Source organism: Morchella sextelata (assembly GCF_020137385.1).
Source record: "Morchella sextelata strain SCLS chromosome Unknown scls_17, whole genome shotgun sequence".
NCBI classification, from domain to species: Eukaryota; Fungi; Ascomycota; class Pezizomycetes; order Pezizales; family Morchellaceae; genus Morchella; species Morchella sextelata.
Genome location: NW_025408632.1, coordinates 1037737 through 1053891, shown reverse-complemented (window position 1 = coordinate 1053891; position 16155 = coordinate 1037737). Strand labels below are relative to the sequence as shown.

General features: G+C 47.6%; 4 protein-coding genes across 4 annotated transcripts; 2 read left to right on the top strand and 2 right to left on the bottom strand.

The window, feature by feature from the left end:
• Nucleotides 1-1784: 1784 nt before the first annotated feature.
• On the top strand, nucleotides 1785-3227 carry H6S33_004386 (uncharacterized protein; the record flags this gene model as incomplete). Its single annotated transcript, XM_044835741.1, has 1 exon — nucleotides 1785-3227. One exon carries the CDS (start codon nucleotides 1785-1787, stop codon nucleotides 3225-3227), a length of 1443 nt encoding a protein of 480 aa, XP_044691124.1.
• Nucleotides 3228-6491: 3264 nt separating this feature from the next.
• H6S33_004385 (uncharacterized protein) lies at nucleotides 6492-7472 on the top strand (the record flags this gene model as incomplete). The annotated part of the gene is made up of 1 exon (XM_044835740.1): nucleotides 6492-7472. The coding sequence occupies one exon, from the start codon at nucleotides 6492-6494 to the stop codon at nucleotides 7470-7472; it is 981 nt and encodes a 326-aa protein (XP_044691123.1).
• Nucleotides 7473-11702: 4230 nt separating this feature from the next.
• H6S33_004384 (uncharacterized protein) lies at nucleotides 11703-13295 on the bottom strand (the record flags this gene model as incomplete). The annotated part of the gene is made up of 5 exons (XM_044835739.1): nucleotides 11703-12412; nucleotides 12516-12605; nucleotides 12667-12880; nucleotides 12970-13172; nucleotides 13259-13295. 5 exons carry the CDS (start codon nucleotides 13293-13295, stop codon nucleotides 11703-11705), a joined length of 1254 nt encoding a protein of 417 aa, XP_044691122.1.
• A 45-nt stretch (nucleotides 13296-13340) lies between these two features.
• H6S33_004383 (uncharacterized protein) lies at nucleotides 13341-14077 on the bottom strand (the record flags this gene model as incomplete). Its single annotated transcript, XM_044835738.1, has 4 exons — nucleotides 13341-13385; nucleotides 13467-13725; nucleotides 13793-13823; nucleotides 13888-14077. 4 exons carry the CDS (start codon nucleotides 14075-14077, stop codon nucleotides 13341-13343), a joined length of 525 nt encoding a protein of 174 aa, XP_044691121.1.
• Nucleotides 14078-16155: the final 2078 nt, after the last annotated feature.

Below are 16155 nucleotides of genomic sequence, written 5' to 3'. Positions count from 1 at the left end.
TCGATTCTACTGGGAGAATCTTTACAGTAGAAATCGTATCAGATCCCACTATCGTGGAGCTGGCTCGTTGGGAGTTAGGATAAACTGGCTTGCTTATCCACCGATCTCAACTATCCCGAAGAGAGCTTAGCGGCCCGGTGAGGCTGCTATTAGCAAAAAGTAGGTGCGCCGTGAAAAACGATTGTCTCAGACCGAAAAGAGAGAGAGAGTGTGCATCCGTGCTACGCCAACCAAGGTGCACCGCCAGCCGTGGATTTGCTTTTTTGTCGCAGCAAACGACCACCACTCTATCCACGCTCCTTCCACGCGCAGGCCACGCTTCTTTGAGTCTTCCAAAAAAAAAAAAATCTCCTTAATTTTCTCTAGTATATTTTTTCTGCCTTCTTTGAGAAATTAGCAGCGGCTCTACTTGTGGGTTCTGGGTGTTTGTTCTCTTCTCTCCTTCACTTCTCCGTCCAGAGTCACTCTTTCAATTCACGAGGTTTTATTTTCTCCGTCTTTTTTTTTTTTTTTTTTTTTTTTATCTTCGAATCTTGGGGAGGGGTTTTTCTAGTTTCCAATACCCCCCCCCCACATCATTCTTTTATTTCCAGTCGCTTTCACTTGAGAATTATCGCTGGTATCTTTTTTTATTTCGCAGGAAGTGGTGAAGTGGGCAGTGAATCCCTCTTCATCAACGTTATCGCAGTCAGCAATCAATTCAACCACAAGAACGACGAAACGATTTCTCCAGGTCGTCTGGACCTGCTGGCATAGCTATACATACTGCGTGTCCTCAGCTAGCAACATCAACGATACGCCTGTCCCGTTTGCAGCCGCTACCCCCACTGCAGTTCAAGGTTGGTATTTTCTGCCCTTCGTGTTTCGTGAGGGTGTAGCCAGAGCTCCTGGTCCTTCCCCTACGGACAGACGTACGCGCATTAGATACCTGTTTCTGCTTCTTCTGCGACCTACTTTGTATGCGTGCGTAGAATACAGTACCAGATTGCGGCTGGAAACTCGCGCGTTCGCCTGAAGCCTTTCCCCGCCACAAACACTATTTCTGCCATTACCGTTCCTACTGCCACACTATTACTACTACTGCCACCACCACTACCACTGCTACAGTACTACTAGTACTGCTACTACTGCCACCTCCGTTACCAGCTACTTCTTGTTACTGAAAGGTGTTGCTGCTTCCCGCCAACATCCCCTCTCGGTGCATGCTCACCGCCCATATATCATTATTTCCCTGTGAGTGCTGAAAGTGTGTTTATGTGAGTGTATGAGAGAGTGTATGCCCATACCTGTATCTATCCACCACCACCTTGTATGATTATCATTCTCTATCTGTACCTGTGTATGGCGTGTGTTTCTTTTTTTTTTTTGTTTTACCGTTCATAAAGTTCAGCTCTTTCCGATTCCATTTTAGAATCTGCACCCCCCTCAAAGTGGGTCCCTGCCCCCCCCCCCCCCCCCCAAACTGGCATATTACGTCCGCCTACCACAAGCTCGCAAGCCTAGTTCGAGGCACCAGCAACTACATGTACTTCTGTGACGCTAACCTCATTTTTTCACCTTTGCGATGTCTAGGTAACCCGGCTGTTGTCGATGCTTCGGACTTCCAGTGGTAGTTTTCGAATCCGCTTCTCTTCAAAAAAACACCTTTCGTAGCGGCCACACTGGCATCCAAAAGCTCACCGGAGGGCCCAGTTGTTATCTTTTCTATGACCTCACATCGACTGCCGCTACCAGCGGCCATGATTCCATTACCTACTCAGCAGGCTTCGAATATACTTGAAAATATGCCCCACCAATGGCAGAACCCCGAGATCCAGTTAAAAATCGAGGAGGACCGACGGAAGGCAGAAGAAGAGCGGACGAAACAGGAACAATCTCGAGTGGATTTCAAGAAGCTGGAGTTGGAGTTTTTGAGGGAGGCTCATCAGATGGGAATACCGCCACAGATGATACCGATCATGTTCGCCGGAAGTGCTCTCAAGGGCGTTGTTGGAGAATGGTTTAATGAACATTGTGCTCAAATGATGGGCCAACTTCAACAGCAGCATCAGATGGCCCAGCAGCAGCAGCAACAGCAGCCTCAACAGCAGCAAGTCCATCCCATGCCACAGATTCATTCACCAGGTCCTGATCGCAAAATACGGAGGGAAACACGTACAATAGCAGATTCTTTCCCGCCTGTACAACCACATATGGGCCCGCCTCTAGGAGCAGGAATGCAGCCGCAGGGTGCTCCGCCGGCGAGCTATACTACTTCCTATTTGCCTCCAAGAAATGGCCCAGCGCAGCAACCGCCGCGACCACCGCAGATCAACACTAAAGACATGCATCCTCATTCTCAACAGCCTCCTCTACTTCCAGGGCAGATCATTGGCACCCCAATTGGTGCCCCCCATGGTCCAATGCAGACAGTGGCACAGGGACACCCCCCCCAAGCAACTCAACCAGCTCAACAACAAGAGTCTGCTATATTCTTTCACCACTATGTTCCACCAAACAGTCAAGCTAGTAGCATGACAACACCAGTCAAAACGTCTTCGCCACAAACACAATTGCAATCCCCATTTGCTCACCAACCACCTTCGAATCAACTTACTGGGTCTGACTACGCGAGCTCCCCTAAAAAGCGAAAACATGGAAATGCCCCATCTTCACAACAGCAAACACCTTCAACACCTTTTTCTCCACCCTCATTTCACCAAACTCCTTTGTCTGCGGCGACTACACCTAGTCGGACACGGCGCGGGCACTCAAGACATCGGAGTGAGACAGTAGGATCCACCGGAAGAGGATATGAGCCCTACAACAGGTCGGCTACAACGCGTCACCGGCGATCAATCGGAGGATCGCCACTACCCGAATCAGGGCCACAGCTGCCTCCGGTGTCATCGGCAGGCGACGGTGTCAGTGGGGGAAATGGGGGACCTCACCACCCACGTGAACAAGAGCATTTACGACAAGAGCAACAAAGGCAAGATGACCAACAGAGGCATGATCAGCAGAGGCAGGAGCAGCAGAGGCAGGAGCAACAAAGGCAGGAGCAGCGGGGACACGAACAACAGAGGCAGGACCAGCAACGGCCACAGTCAGTGCCTCCTCAGCCACAAGGGAGGCCATACTCGGCCGGTCCCGGTCCCGGCTTCGGAGCCACATATCCCCCTCCCCACCCCCCACCTCCATCCTCAGACGGCGGTAGGGACAGCAAAAGCGGGAATGGGCGGGGTTGAGAGAGCAGACTCTATTTTTTAACATTTTCTTTTTATATTCCATTGCATCGGCTATATTGATGAAGTGATGAAGCTTTCCTGACAAAGATTGTATCGTTACAGCTCGGACTGGGGTTTTTCTTTCTTGGCACATAGATTGCCTCTTACTTTCGTTGGGTTTGCATTCTCCTTTTCTGTAACAATATTGTTATTCATTTCATAAGTACTTTCAATTCTTCTGTTTATATATTTAGGGTATTAGGGTTTGGGGGAGACTTCTTTTTCCCCTGCGTATTTTGGTTGTTTGCTTACACCCATCTCTTTCATTTGGCCTCCCCTTCCTGTCTCCTTGTTGGCTATGGGACAATTGCCCGAAGCTACCAATGGTAATGAATAGGTATGGGAGGGTTGAGTCTACTTTTATCTGTTCTGTTCATTGTTGCCTGGTGTGATCCTGCATTTTTTCCGCCCGTTTATATCCAATTTCCTTTTTTTTTATATTCATTTTCATTTTCATTTTCCTATTTCTTATACAATATCGGATGCATTTTTTTAGGGGAACATGTGCAGGATGATATTGCATCCACCATGGGCAAAAACATAGGGTCGAAAGAGTAGAGAAAAACGGAAACCTGGAGAGGGAGTTCTTTGTTTGGCCCGGATTTATGGCGTCGTTGAAAAAACAAATTATATATGTATATTCATCGTTTATAGGAAGTATCAAATGGCCTGAGCGGGACGTAAACAAAAAAAAAAAAAAAAAACCTCGTTCTTTTTTGTGTGGGGAGAATTCTGGGTTTTTCGGTCATTGACACTCTACAGATTACAGACACGTGCCGGGAATATTTTTTCAACATGTTTATTTACCGTAGGACAACCCGCCGCCGCAGAATTGCATGTTTACTCATACATGCACAACTAATTCCAAATAGTTTGTTTTTGTTTTATGATGGAAGAGAGGTTTTTTTTTCAAAATCCGGGAGAGGTGAGATTGACTACGCGTATTCACGTGTAGTTTGCACTAGAGCTCGGCGGTCGAGTCGGTGTAGAGCCAGATTCGGACAAGCAGTTCGTCAATGAAGTTTGTTTTGCGTGTCCCGGAGAGTAAAAATTATGTCGGTTGAGAAGTCGTCCAGGGGAAGGAAAAGATCTTCTCTATATGATTGCTTTTTATTTCAACCTTGGCTAACTGAGATTCTGTCTCTTTTCGTGACAGTACCGATAAAGGCAACCTTGGGAGAGGATCATCCCTGGATTCGCCTACACTGTGCAGCATCGTGGTATCTAATTCCATACGACTATCCTGATGAGGCAATCTGGATTTGTTGCTAAGGTTTCTATCTATACTCGGACCGTGGATTGGACAGAGTAGGGTACTTACGCCCGATACGTGCTACATTTCCACTCATGTACCTACATGTCGTACAATGATCCCTCAGACGGCATACAATTCCGCTCGCGAGAGCTTTCGGTGTCGGTCAGCACGAATCATTGGCCATCGATTCCGATCCCATGCGATGATGTTACCCCCGGGGGTGCCCGTACCGACTGGCTAGCTGCTAGCTGCTTACTCTGCTCCTGGGTAGCGTAGGGAATATATAAGGGCCAGGTAGCGTAGGTACTTTGGGTGGAAGATTCTCGAGTGAGAGATTTGGTCCTATCCTTACTGCGCTGCTAGCTGCACTGCAGCGCAGGGGTGCTTGAGAAGGAAGTGGAAGTGGAAGTGGAAGTTCAACAGAAGGATGAAAATGTTCAAGTGCGGCGCCGGCTGTGTGACACAGGTCCATGAAGGTACCTTCTCCTCCTTTCGCTCTACTCTACCCTCTACACAACGCACATATGTACCTACTCTGTACTCTGCGTTACCTAGGTACATACATGTACATGTACATGTACCATATTTACTCTAGATTACTCTAGAGTAAAGGTAGAGTACTTGTATGCTGCATGCAGGCAAAAGATCCCTCTAATTTCCAATTGCGTTCGAATCTCGCGGGAACGAGCTCTTTCCCCTTACCTATTCTGTCTGTCACTACTTTGCAATTTGTTCTGCCTTGGGCTAGAGGCATGTAGCCTATGCTATATATACTGGACTAGGAAGTACAATTGTTTCATGACGATGAGATTGAAGGGATATTGCTTTATGAGCGGGGGGAAGGGGGGGGTGGTTGTACCTAAGTTACTCTGCCCTATTTTTTGCTGTCAACGACTACATACTTGGCACACGGACTGGTATTGGGGAAATTTATTTATTTTCAGCCGCGCGCGCGCTGTGGAGATCCTTGTCACGGATCATCACGTTATTTCCGGCTTGATTACCCGGCCTCTGGTGTCGTTTTTTTTTGACTATTACATACATGTATCCATGCTTGATAACGGTCGGTACCGTGAATATGCCCTGCTCTACACATGCGTGGTAACTTCGTTTTGTGTACAGTTTCCGGTAGAATTATTGCGAAAGTCAGAGCTAAAAGAGTGGATTTTGTTGGTCTGTGCTCGTAGCAAAAAATTCTTAAGGGCCAATAGGACTATCGGGTCACGGAGAACCCACTTTCGAAATAACCCTACCGGAATCTGTAGTTCCCTCTTACTTGCACTGCAGCTAAGGACATAGGTACATTTTGAAATGCTGTGAACCGTGGAGCCGTTGGCTGGCAGACTAGGAGAGGGGGAGAGAGAGGTGGGGGGGGGGAGGGTGCGGGATTGCAGTAGCCGGCGGTGGTCGAAACGACGACGACGCATGGACCGTAAGATGAACTGACGGACGGGAGAGCAAGCGAAGGGAGATGATACATAGGGTGTTTTGACTAGGATTGCAGTGAACCTGGGAAACTGGGACTTGGCCTCCCCTCCCCCCTCCCCCCTCCCCCCTTCAACCCCCTTTTTCGTAGGTGCAAAAAGTCCGACCCGGGGGTTTGACTGATACAGTAGATAGGAGAATTTATTTCTCGGTATGTAAGTATTTGGATAAACTGGTACAAACGGGAGAGTGCCAAGAAATATAAATACTTACAATACATGTACTTAACTCTTGTTCCCAAGTTGGGCGGTTGTTGTAATCGAGGTGCGGTTGGAGACCCAAGGGTCTTGTCACTGCAATGCATGCACGTGATCTGCAAAGTCAACCCTAGCCCCAGACGTGTCTGTGCTCCTTGAATCCTGGTCAAAGCTTCACCTTCACCAAGCTCAAGCTCCATTGCTGCAAGGGATTCCCCATTCGATCCATCTCCTGGTCATCAATTTTTCATCCGTTACCTCAATTGTTATATCATACCCCCCTCCATAATGACATCAAAAGTCAGTCGTATCGCTATGAGCAAATTATCAGCTAAAAGAGCTGACCCTCCAAAAAGCTTCCTCGCCAGCCTAACACCTGTAGCCCCAACAAACGGAGCTTCAACCGCAGCAGCCATCAACTTATCTTCAACAAGCAACAACAAAAATCATTCCGCTCCTGCTGCTGCTGAGGGAGGTACAAGAAGTGGTGCCAACTCAGAAGAAGATCAATGCCAAGAAGGTGGTGCTGCTGCTCAAGTTGGAGCTGACTCGGGGCCCAACGGACCTCCTCCGAAGACCCTAACTATCCCCACCACCACCAACCGGCTGATAAGCTTTTACACGCGCCCCAATGGCGGCACCGACTCGGAGGACCGCACTCTATCTGAGATCCTTCGCTTCCCTGACCGCGATCTAGAGTACCACCACGACTACATCCAATGGCTCTTTCCGCTACCCGAAGCCTCCCCCTTCAACATAAGCGCCCCACGCATCGACAGACACACTGCAGAGGCCTTCCGAACACGCCTCGAGCTCCGTGAGCGAATGCGGGAGAGTCTAGTGCGCATGTTGGAATTTTATGGGTTTGAGGCGATCACCACCGCCGCCTGCGGGTTCGAGATCAGGGAAGCGTCAGGAATCGACTTTCGGCGTAAAGCGAGGTTCTGGTTGTGCCGCTTCAACCATAATCATCTCAGAATTACGAGGATCATCAGGTGTCTCAGGGTGCTTGGGCTGGAGCATGAAGCGCGGGAGTTTCATAAGGCGCTGGTTAGGGCTGCGACACCGGAGCCGGGGGGTAGAACTTTGGTGGGGCAGAATACTCTGAAGTTCTGGAAGAGAGCTGCGATGAGGCCATTGGAGGTGGAACCTGCTGATGAGGAATTTGATGATGAGGAGTATGAGAGAAATGGCGGCGGTGGTGGCGAGGAAGCTAATAATAATGGTGTAGAAGACGTGGAGGATAATTCTGGGCCCAGAAATAAGTGAGTACGACATGAGATATCAGTAGTCTGGTTTAGGATTACTCTAGATCTTAGAATAGAGTGTTTGCTTTTTTTACACTTGTCTCAATCACAGTTGAGTACATTAATCCGACACTTAATCGGAGTTTCTTTATTTTAAGCCTTAGTGAAACATGCATACATTGATTCATGCAGTTCATCTTCCGGAATCGGCAGCATGTAAAATAAAAGTTCTGTCCGTATCTGGAATTGTAATCATAGGATATCACTCGCGTCACTAATACACCGAGTGAGCATGGCACATGTAGTCAGCGGCACTTTTGTACTTGTAGACTGTTTGAGACCTTGGACTCTTTCCTTTATTTATATATACCGAGCATCCGGACCGTCTTCTGGTGGAACCCATATTTTCTTATCCCTCCTGCATCTTGATAGCTGGCAGTCCGTCCTGCTAAAGCAGAGCTCGAGAAGTTTTAGACGCAGAGCTTTCCATCGCCAGATCTAGAATCCCCGAGCACCTCCCTACCATCTCGTGCTCTAATACTGCATGCCCTAGAATCCAACATGCCCATGCTCTCAGGTCTGTATGTGCTGCTCCGCCTTCTACTCCTTCTTCTCCTCTTCGCACGGCGTGGTTATGCTTCCTTCCTATCAGTATAAAACATGTACACAGAGCTGCATGTAATTGCGTATAGACTTAAGCCGCCGGGAGAGACAAGAAAAAGAAGTCGCAAGTCCGTGAGCACTTATATGCTTCATGGCGCCGCTCGAGGCCAACCAGGTGGAAGATCCTCGACGTACTTATTCTCACCAGGTAACCACCTCGCCTGTGACACGAGTAGTGGTCTTTCTAGAATGTGGGAATCCATGAGACTAAGTCCAGATGCTAGCTTTTCTCCAGGGGTGAATTCACCATGCATTGATCGCATTGCGGAACACGGGGACAATGAAAGCCCATGCACCCCTTCCCTCCGGCATTACAGCAGTGACAAAATCAGACATCCGAAGATCCATGAGAACATATTAGTACCATCGAAGACACGAGGGCCCAGTGAGATTTTCTTTTTTGGTCATTGAAACTCAGGACTTTGGAGCAGCGGCTAATGTTCTGGTCTGGGTGATGAGGGTGTACGTACCATGCATGAGGGGCCGTGCTGCTAGCTTCTAGTCCTGGCTCTGTGTTGTTTAGTTCAAGGGCCGGCGGCTTATGTCGTTCTGGACGATACGTTTAAGCTAGCTCGGCTCATTGGGGACTAAGGCTTTCATAGCCGCCGGAGACATTGATACTACTGGTGGTGATGGTGATGTGGACTACAACAACAGGTCAATGATCGGGAATACAAGATATTCTTTTGCTAAATGCAGTGAGTGAAGAAGGACAGCGAATAACAGCCATGAGGTTCTCTGCTGGCTTGGATCTCGCCGTATAACACAGTCCACATTACTCACTTCTTCTTGCGGAGATATGTAGCTTTAGGTTCAAGCTGGCCCCGTTTAGTGGATGGTAGGGATTACTCCGAGCGAGTTCAAGGGTTAAGTGGGTTTGGTCGGCCCATGAAACTCACTCATTGAGAGATTTCTCTTCAATCTGAGGGTTGGTTTAGCTGAGTAGGCAATTCGCGTTGTTGTACGTGAGATGTCTATGATTTAGCAGAGAGGACGAGAAGTGAGGAGACTTTGTTGATATGTTTATAGTAAGCATGTATTATATATGTGCTACCCTGCGTGTATATAAACTACATATATGGTGTACGCATCCGGAAAGTCCCAAAAGTAGACCTCGTTTCGCTAGGCAATTCCTGGAAGAGTGATGAGGTCTGGAACGGCTAGAAAAGGGAACTTCAAATACGTACCGGCTTGTATCAAATTCTATGTAGAGATCAGAGATCATAGGAGCTAGGTCCTTCTGTTTGTGCTAAAGCCCATGTATAGAAAGTTTCGCAAAGCCCGGCTGTCTAACCTCACTGACTGATACGGTGTATAGTATACCCTCCATACATAAACTCATAGTACATTAGTACGTTCGTTTCTTTAGTTCATCATGATAAGTAAAGTTATTTTATATGTGCGTATGCTAGTACATGTATAGCACTGGCGGCCTGACTACATTGCTACTTGTAGTAGTAATCTAAGGCTGGATAAAGCTATGAAATTAAATATTATAAGCATGGGGCTGCTATATATATGAAGTAAGTACTCAAAAATCATGAGAGGTGGAGGGCCGGAGGTGGGGCGTGCATCATATATAATCACTCGTACCCAGCCTTTCGTCACCCCCGATCCTCGTCACCCCCGGAGGATCTGGCTTCACTGCGACCCAAGGCGCAAGTAGTAAGAAGGAACGTAAGGAGCCGCTATTTCAGGTGTAAAATAACCAGCGTGTATGCCTTGTGGGTCATACACTCGAGCTCGAGGGGGGAGCGGTGTACTCGGGTATGTATGCTGGTCCGCCAGTTGTATATTATGGTGTAAATTATAGATAATCTAACGACAAAAGAAAATTTGAAGCTTTGACGATAGGCCAAGAATTGGAGTTTCAATGTAGATGGCTTAAAGTCGTCGTAGAACCACGTAAGCCTTGTCTAAACCTTGCGTGACCTTTAGAGGATACATAAGCTGTTTTTCAACATAAGCCTCCGATAAGTCCTATAATGTACTTAAGTATGTTATAAGACTCAAATAAGGCTTTAATAATACATTGTATTCCGAAAGGGTTGTTTAAAACCAACGTTTTAGATATATAATGCTGGCGTTTGACTTTAAGGCATGATGATATTCTTTTTAGCTCGTCTGCCTTAGAAAATTTATGTAGTATCACAGCATCGGCAGCCTGGCCAAAGCTCCGGTCCAGGTCCGTCACAAGTCGTGTAGTACAAAGAACGATTTCTACCCTTGTCGACCACACATAAGACGTACATCCCCTCCCTAGCTCTGGCACGGAAAGTACATGTAGGTCATGAGACCATTGAACTAGCCTCATACCACCATCTGCCATTGCTATGGTGTCACCCAGAGGGGCCGAGGTTTAACTCGTATCACCAGCGGTGGTTCGAGCCCCTCCCAGGCTTGGTTGAAAAACTGTGTGACTGGGTAAAAAGGGGTAGAATCGAGAGAGCTCCTCCTTTTGCTGCGCTGGGACATGGGGGCTGGAAACCCTTTTTTTTATTGGGTCGTTGATGTGGGGCTTGATTTACGGAGACGGTTTCGCCCCGTCTTTTCTTAACCTGCGTTTTAGACGTCTTTTCTCGCTCGCCGTCCAGTCTTTTGTTGTTTTCCCGCAAGTCTTGAGATTTCGTCTTGGTGCAACTTTCCTCTTAAGCTTGCATACTATCCTCGCATATTAAATACAATTAATGAAGTAATCAATCAATCAATCCTCACATATTAAATGAGTGAACCAACCAATCAATCTTGCCCATCACTGGAGATGGAGGTGTATCACACCCAATCACTCGCTCCAATCTCGTTGAGTTTCATGAAACTACCAACTCCTGTCTCCTCTAAACAGCGTTTCCAGGCACTCAAATAAGGTTCTACCTGCTGCGTACGTTGTACAGCTTATGACGGCATCTAACCATACTGGTAGTCGTAGTAACACAAGCCTCTGGCGGCATACTTGCTCGCGTGATCACCACGCATACATACCCGCTAAATGCCATAGGAACCTTGAACAAACCCCATTCCGTCATCTGCCATTGTAGCTTAATAGTTATGGTGTCGCCCAGAGGGGCCGAGGTCTAACTCGCATCACCAGAGGTGGTTCGAGTCCCTCCCAGGCTTGGTCGAAAGACTGTGTGACTGGGTAAGAAGAGGTAGAAGCGAGAGCGCTCCTTCTTTTGCTGCGCTTGTGTCTAAAATCGGGGTTAGGGTTATTGTATTCTGGTGGTCTTCTGAAGTTGTTTTTTTGGTTTGTTGTCGTTCTTTCTTAGGGGTTATATTATGGGCGTCATGCGAATCACGGGGGCCATTGAGTACTCGTCGTAGTGACGGGTAGTTGTGGTCATGAATGATCACTCGACCGGCCAGCAGTCTGAATCTCTTTAGGTGCTCAGTTTGTGGGCGCGTTATCGAGTGATATATCATGATTACAATCCGGTTCATCTGGCCTGCCGTCCCTCCCCTACATGAGTTAACCCCCTTTAGAAGTTCAATTTTTGCTCATATCATGGTCCTCATGATTGTATAGCGTATCAACCACAATTATATACTTCTGTATTAACTACCAAAATACATCCATCCATTACAAGACCCAGCCCTACGCCCTGGCCTTTATTATATCCGCCGCCTTCTCTGCAACCGCATACACCATACTCGACAAATGCGTCGCCGGAATCAACGGCATCACACTCGCATCCACAATACTCAACCCCTTCACGCCGTAGACCCTCAACTGCGCATCCACAACGCCGCCATGCTCCCTCCTCATCATCGCGCACGTGCAGCTAGGGTGCGCCAACGTCGGCACCACATTCGCCCTCACCGCCGCCCTGATATCCTCGTCCGACTTCACTGTCGCCGGGTCCGGGTTCGTTATGATCGGGCCGAGCTCTTTGAGTGCTGGCATGCCTACGACGCGGCGGAAGTTCTTGATCATGTCGACGAAGATCTCGACGTCGGAGGGGTTGGAGAAGACGCGGTAGTCGGCGACGGGGTTGGCGAAGGGGTCGGTAGAGTTTATGAAGATGGAGCCGCGGCTAAAAGGTTTTTGGAGCGCGTTGAGCATGCTGGGGAGGGCGCCGAAGGCGTTTTCGCTGACGGCGACGCGGCCGGCGGCCATGAAGGTGGTGAGGAGGGTGCGCTGGAACTTGTAGCCGGCGATGACGGTTGCGTCGGTGTTGGCTGGGAGGTGGGCGGAGGGATCCTGCTGTCGGATGAGGTTGAGGAGGGATGACACTCGGGTTTTGTTGGTAATGTCCGGTAGGGTCAGGAAGGCGCCCGCTGTGCCGAAGCCGTTGGAGTATGGCCCTATGGAACGAGTGAGTGACTGTGATCCACGAAGATGAAAGGGTTTCGGGAGTCTCTATGTAACAACAACACTTCCCCGGCATTTGAATCGGGAAAGACTTACCTGTGCGATTATATTTATACAAGGCCAGCATCTCCGCCGCGTAAGTAGCGTTTGACATATTAGCCGGGCTCGGGTTCATATCATTCGTGACTACGCAAGTAGCATCAGTAAATTTTCTAGCTTCAGGTTCAATTAAACAGCCGTCACCTACATAATCCAGCAGTATAATACGACGGATGATCCTGGAAGTTCGCCCCCACTCCCGGCAGATCAACCACTATCGGAATCCCGAGACTCTTCAAAAGCGCCTTAGGTCCGATACCAGATAGCTGTAGAATCTGCGGAGTATGTCCTGACCCTGCGGCAAGAATTATCTCTTTCTTCGCTGATACAGTTGTGGTTGAAGCGGTTGGCGAGGACGCAAACTACTCATATATTCAGTTTTCAGTACTCAATACACAGGCCAATATCTCATAATACCTTAACAGCAGAAGCTTTTTTTCCCCTCAATAACCAATTTGGTGACAGTTTGACCGGTCAAGAGATGGAGGTTTGGGCGGCCCTTAACAGACTCATAGTGCGCAGTTCTAGCGTAGGACCGGGTGCGGGTGACCGGGTCGACTGAGTTGGAAAAGAAGAAAGCACCAAGTGCGTTGCCGTTTGTACCGTCTCTGGAGTATGGTATGCCGAGTTGTTTCCAGGCTTTGAAAACAAATTCTTAAAAAGAGGATGGGTAATATCAGTTATCGCTATATTACGCCCTTTGCATAAAGGGCCTATATTGTGAAGAGTTTCGAACTTACTCATAGCAGGGTAGTAGTATGTTGGCATCGAAGACATAACCGGTCCCTTGAACCTATGGGCGGAAGGGTCGTACTCCGTCCCTCATTCCTTTACAATCTCGGGCGGCGAGGGCGTAAAGGTCTCACTCTAATGGATAAGTTAATTATATATACGATCTTATATATAGACCCGCCTCAATTGAATCCAATCTGAAGAAGAAGGTCATACCTTCTTGAAGTACGGAAGTGGCCCTTCCCATCCCCACCCTGGATTTCCCAAAGCTTCCCACAAATCATAGTCACCTCTTGACCCTCTATCAAAAGCTTGACCATTTACAACAGTCCCGCCGCCAACAACGTGTGCAGCGAGAAAGCTGTAGGTGCGGTTATTAATACCAGGCTGGGGCTCGCAGGTCATGTTGTACATGTATTTTTTCCCGGTACCACCTGCGAGCCCGGGAACCAGGACGCCGTCTTCTTGATCGTCGCTGTAGGAGTTAAGGGTTTAGTACGAGGGATAACGTCTTGATGATCACATGGTGTACTGCAACTTACAGGTTTCCAGATTCAATGACGAGGACGGTTTCTGTTTTACACAGTCAGCTTATTGTCATTGGAATATCGCAGATATAGGGGTTCGGGAGTTTTACTATCTGCATCTTTAGTTAGTCTGTTAGCAACAGTAAGCCCACTCGTACCGCCTCTGACTACAATATAGTCGTAGTTTGCAAGAAGTGCTACATCGCGCCCAACGATATTTAGTGACACAGGTGCAGCGCACCCTCCTGATATGAGCGAAAGAGTTGTCAGTAAACCGGTAGCTAGGTATATATGAGCCATTGTAATAGACGGTCCTAATCTTCGAATAGAAGTAAAGATGTGAGAAGAAAGACCAAGGCCCCTATATTAGACACATAATCCAGTGTCGTCAATTTATAACTATATGTTCATGTCTCGGACCCCGTATCACATCTTCTCGATTGAGTTCATGCTTAAACCCCTTTAAACTAAGAGTCGTTAGGATAAATCTGCTTTGGGTTCGCTCAAGTCTTAATAGTAAACAACTAACCAAAAATGGAATTGATATTGAATAAGTAGATTGATTGTGGTATTACTACCAGCATCTGTGCCGCCATGATTAATCCAAAAGGCACATGGTTTGTACTACCATTCGATCTCACCGCTGCTTTGATAGTGAGGATTGGTGTCGCTTAAATAAAAAAAAGCACTTAGTTAATCAACATCACTGCACTGCGCTTGGTCATTGACCAACAGCCGAGAGGAACTTTTAATTAGACGCCGTATTCAATAGTAAGTGCTGTACGACGTGGGTACACGTGCAAGGTAAATCGAGGGCGGGAGACCCTTTGGATCTATTATCTTCTCAAAAGCTAGGAGCTGTTCCCAGTTTGGCAATATATGGGTGCCAAACGGAGCAGTTGAGTACATGTAGTTTATGTATCTCGTGAGATGATAGCATGCTATAAACTTCGTCTCAGCGTAACTGTCCAGTCGTTGGAGGTATGGTTGAAAGCGGGAAATTGGGTTTAAGTAGGCTAAATCCTAACTCCTGAAGAGGCAGGGTCTGGAAACACCCAATGATTTGTCGACTGTACCAGCTGATGATCAATGATACAGAGCAGCGGTCTTGTATCCCCGATGTATAATAGGTACAATAGCTAGAAAGGGGTCAGTATAAAGACAAAGTCAGAAATTGGAGGGTTTGGAACCGTGCACTTGGTATCATACACCAATGTAACTATTAGTAGTTTGAAGACTTTATAATAAGACGTGCAACTCTTACTACCAGATACATAATGATTTGTCTCGCGGTAACAAAATCGAGATCACAAATCTGGCGACACGCGTAAATATAACGCCGTTTTAAGTCAGAGGCCTCAGAATGTGATCTACTAGAACTCGCCAATCTAGGGGAATCCGATATGGTTGTAGCACCATCCTATTTCGTAGCATAGTGGAGCCCGTGGCATGCGAAATTCGGGAACGGAACGATGTATCTTTATTTGCGAGGGGCTATCAAAGTTCGGCTGTAAGTACCGGCCGGTAGGTTGCGATGATACTTGGATGGGCTGGCTCGGCCACGAAGTCGACACAAAGTAGAAAAAGACCAACTGATCCAGCAAGAGAAGGTTGGAGCTCTGTATCCTGGATGGGATTGCACGCAGATGATGCGATGTACGTACATGTAGCCATATGTTGTGAGCTTAAGCTTTAGGCTACGCTTCTCGCCCGCTAGCCTCTTTTTCTGGCTAGCAATCACGAAACATCACTCGATCTAGTGTATGCTTGGGTTCTGGGAGACTCATCGGACCGACTAATGTAATTCTTCGCGATCATCGTGTAAACAGGATGAATTCATTGTTTTGATCATAGATTGTGTTAAGGATGCGCATACACAGCGAAATTCCGTCGAATATATTTCTTCCCTGTTCCTAGGCACTCATTATATTATGCTCGGTTTAAAGTTCATTCATCCCGAATTTTTTGTGAAGGTTATGGTGTATGAGGCGCCTCATGACCTACAAGGTATCAGCGACCCCGAGTACAATGTATATCGAGAGGATGGATCTTGATCATAGCATTGTAGCACCGTTGTCTTTGACCCTTGGCGTCTCGCATAAAGTTCCTTGCGTCATCGCGGTACGGAAACGCGCAGATGAGATCCGGATGAATCCTCGGGGTTCGTGAAAAAGGAAATATTTAAATACAGATCGATATATTGTACTCTATCTACATGTATCGAGCCGGTCCCTCCTGTGTTTATTTCTTGCTACATTCTATGTGCAAAGGATGGTAGGCGTTCCGCTCGATCAAACCACAGAACAAAGGGAAATTTAAGGGCCTTAAGCAGAGAGATATTGTTTTAAAGTCCACAGTTTGATTGTTCCACGGAGGAC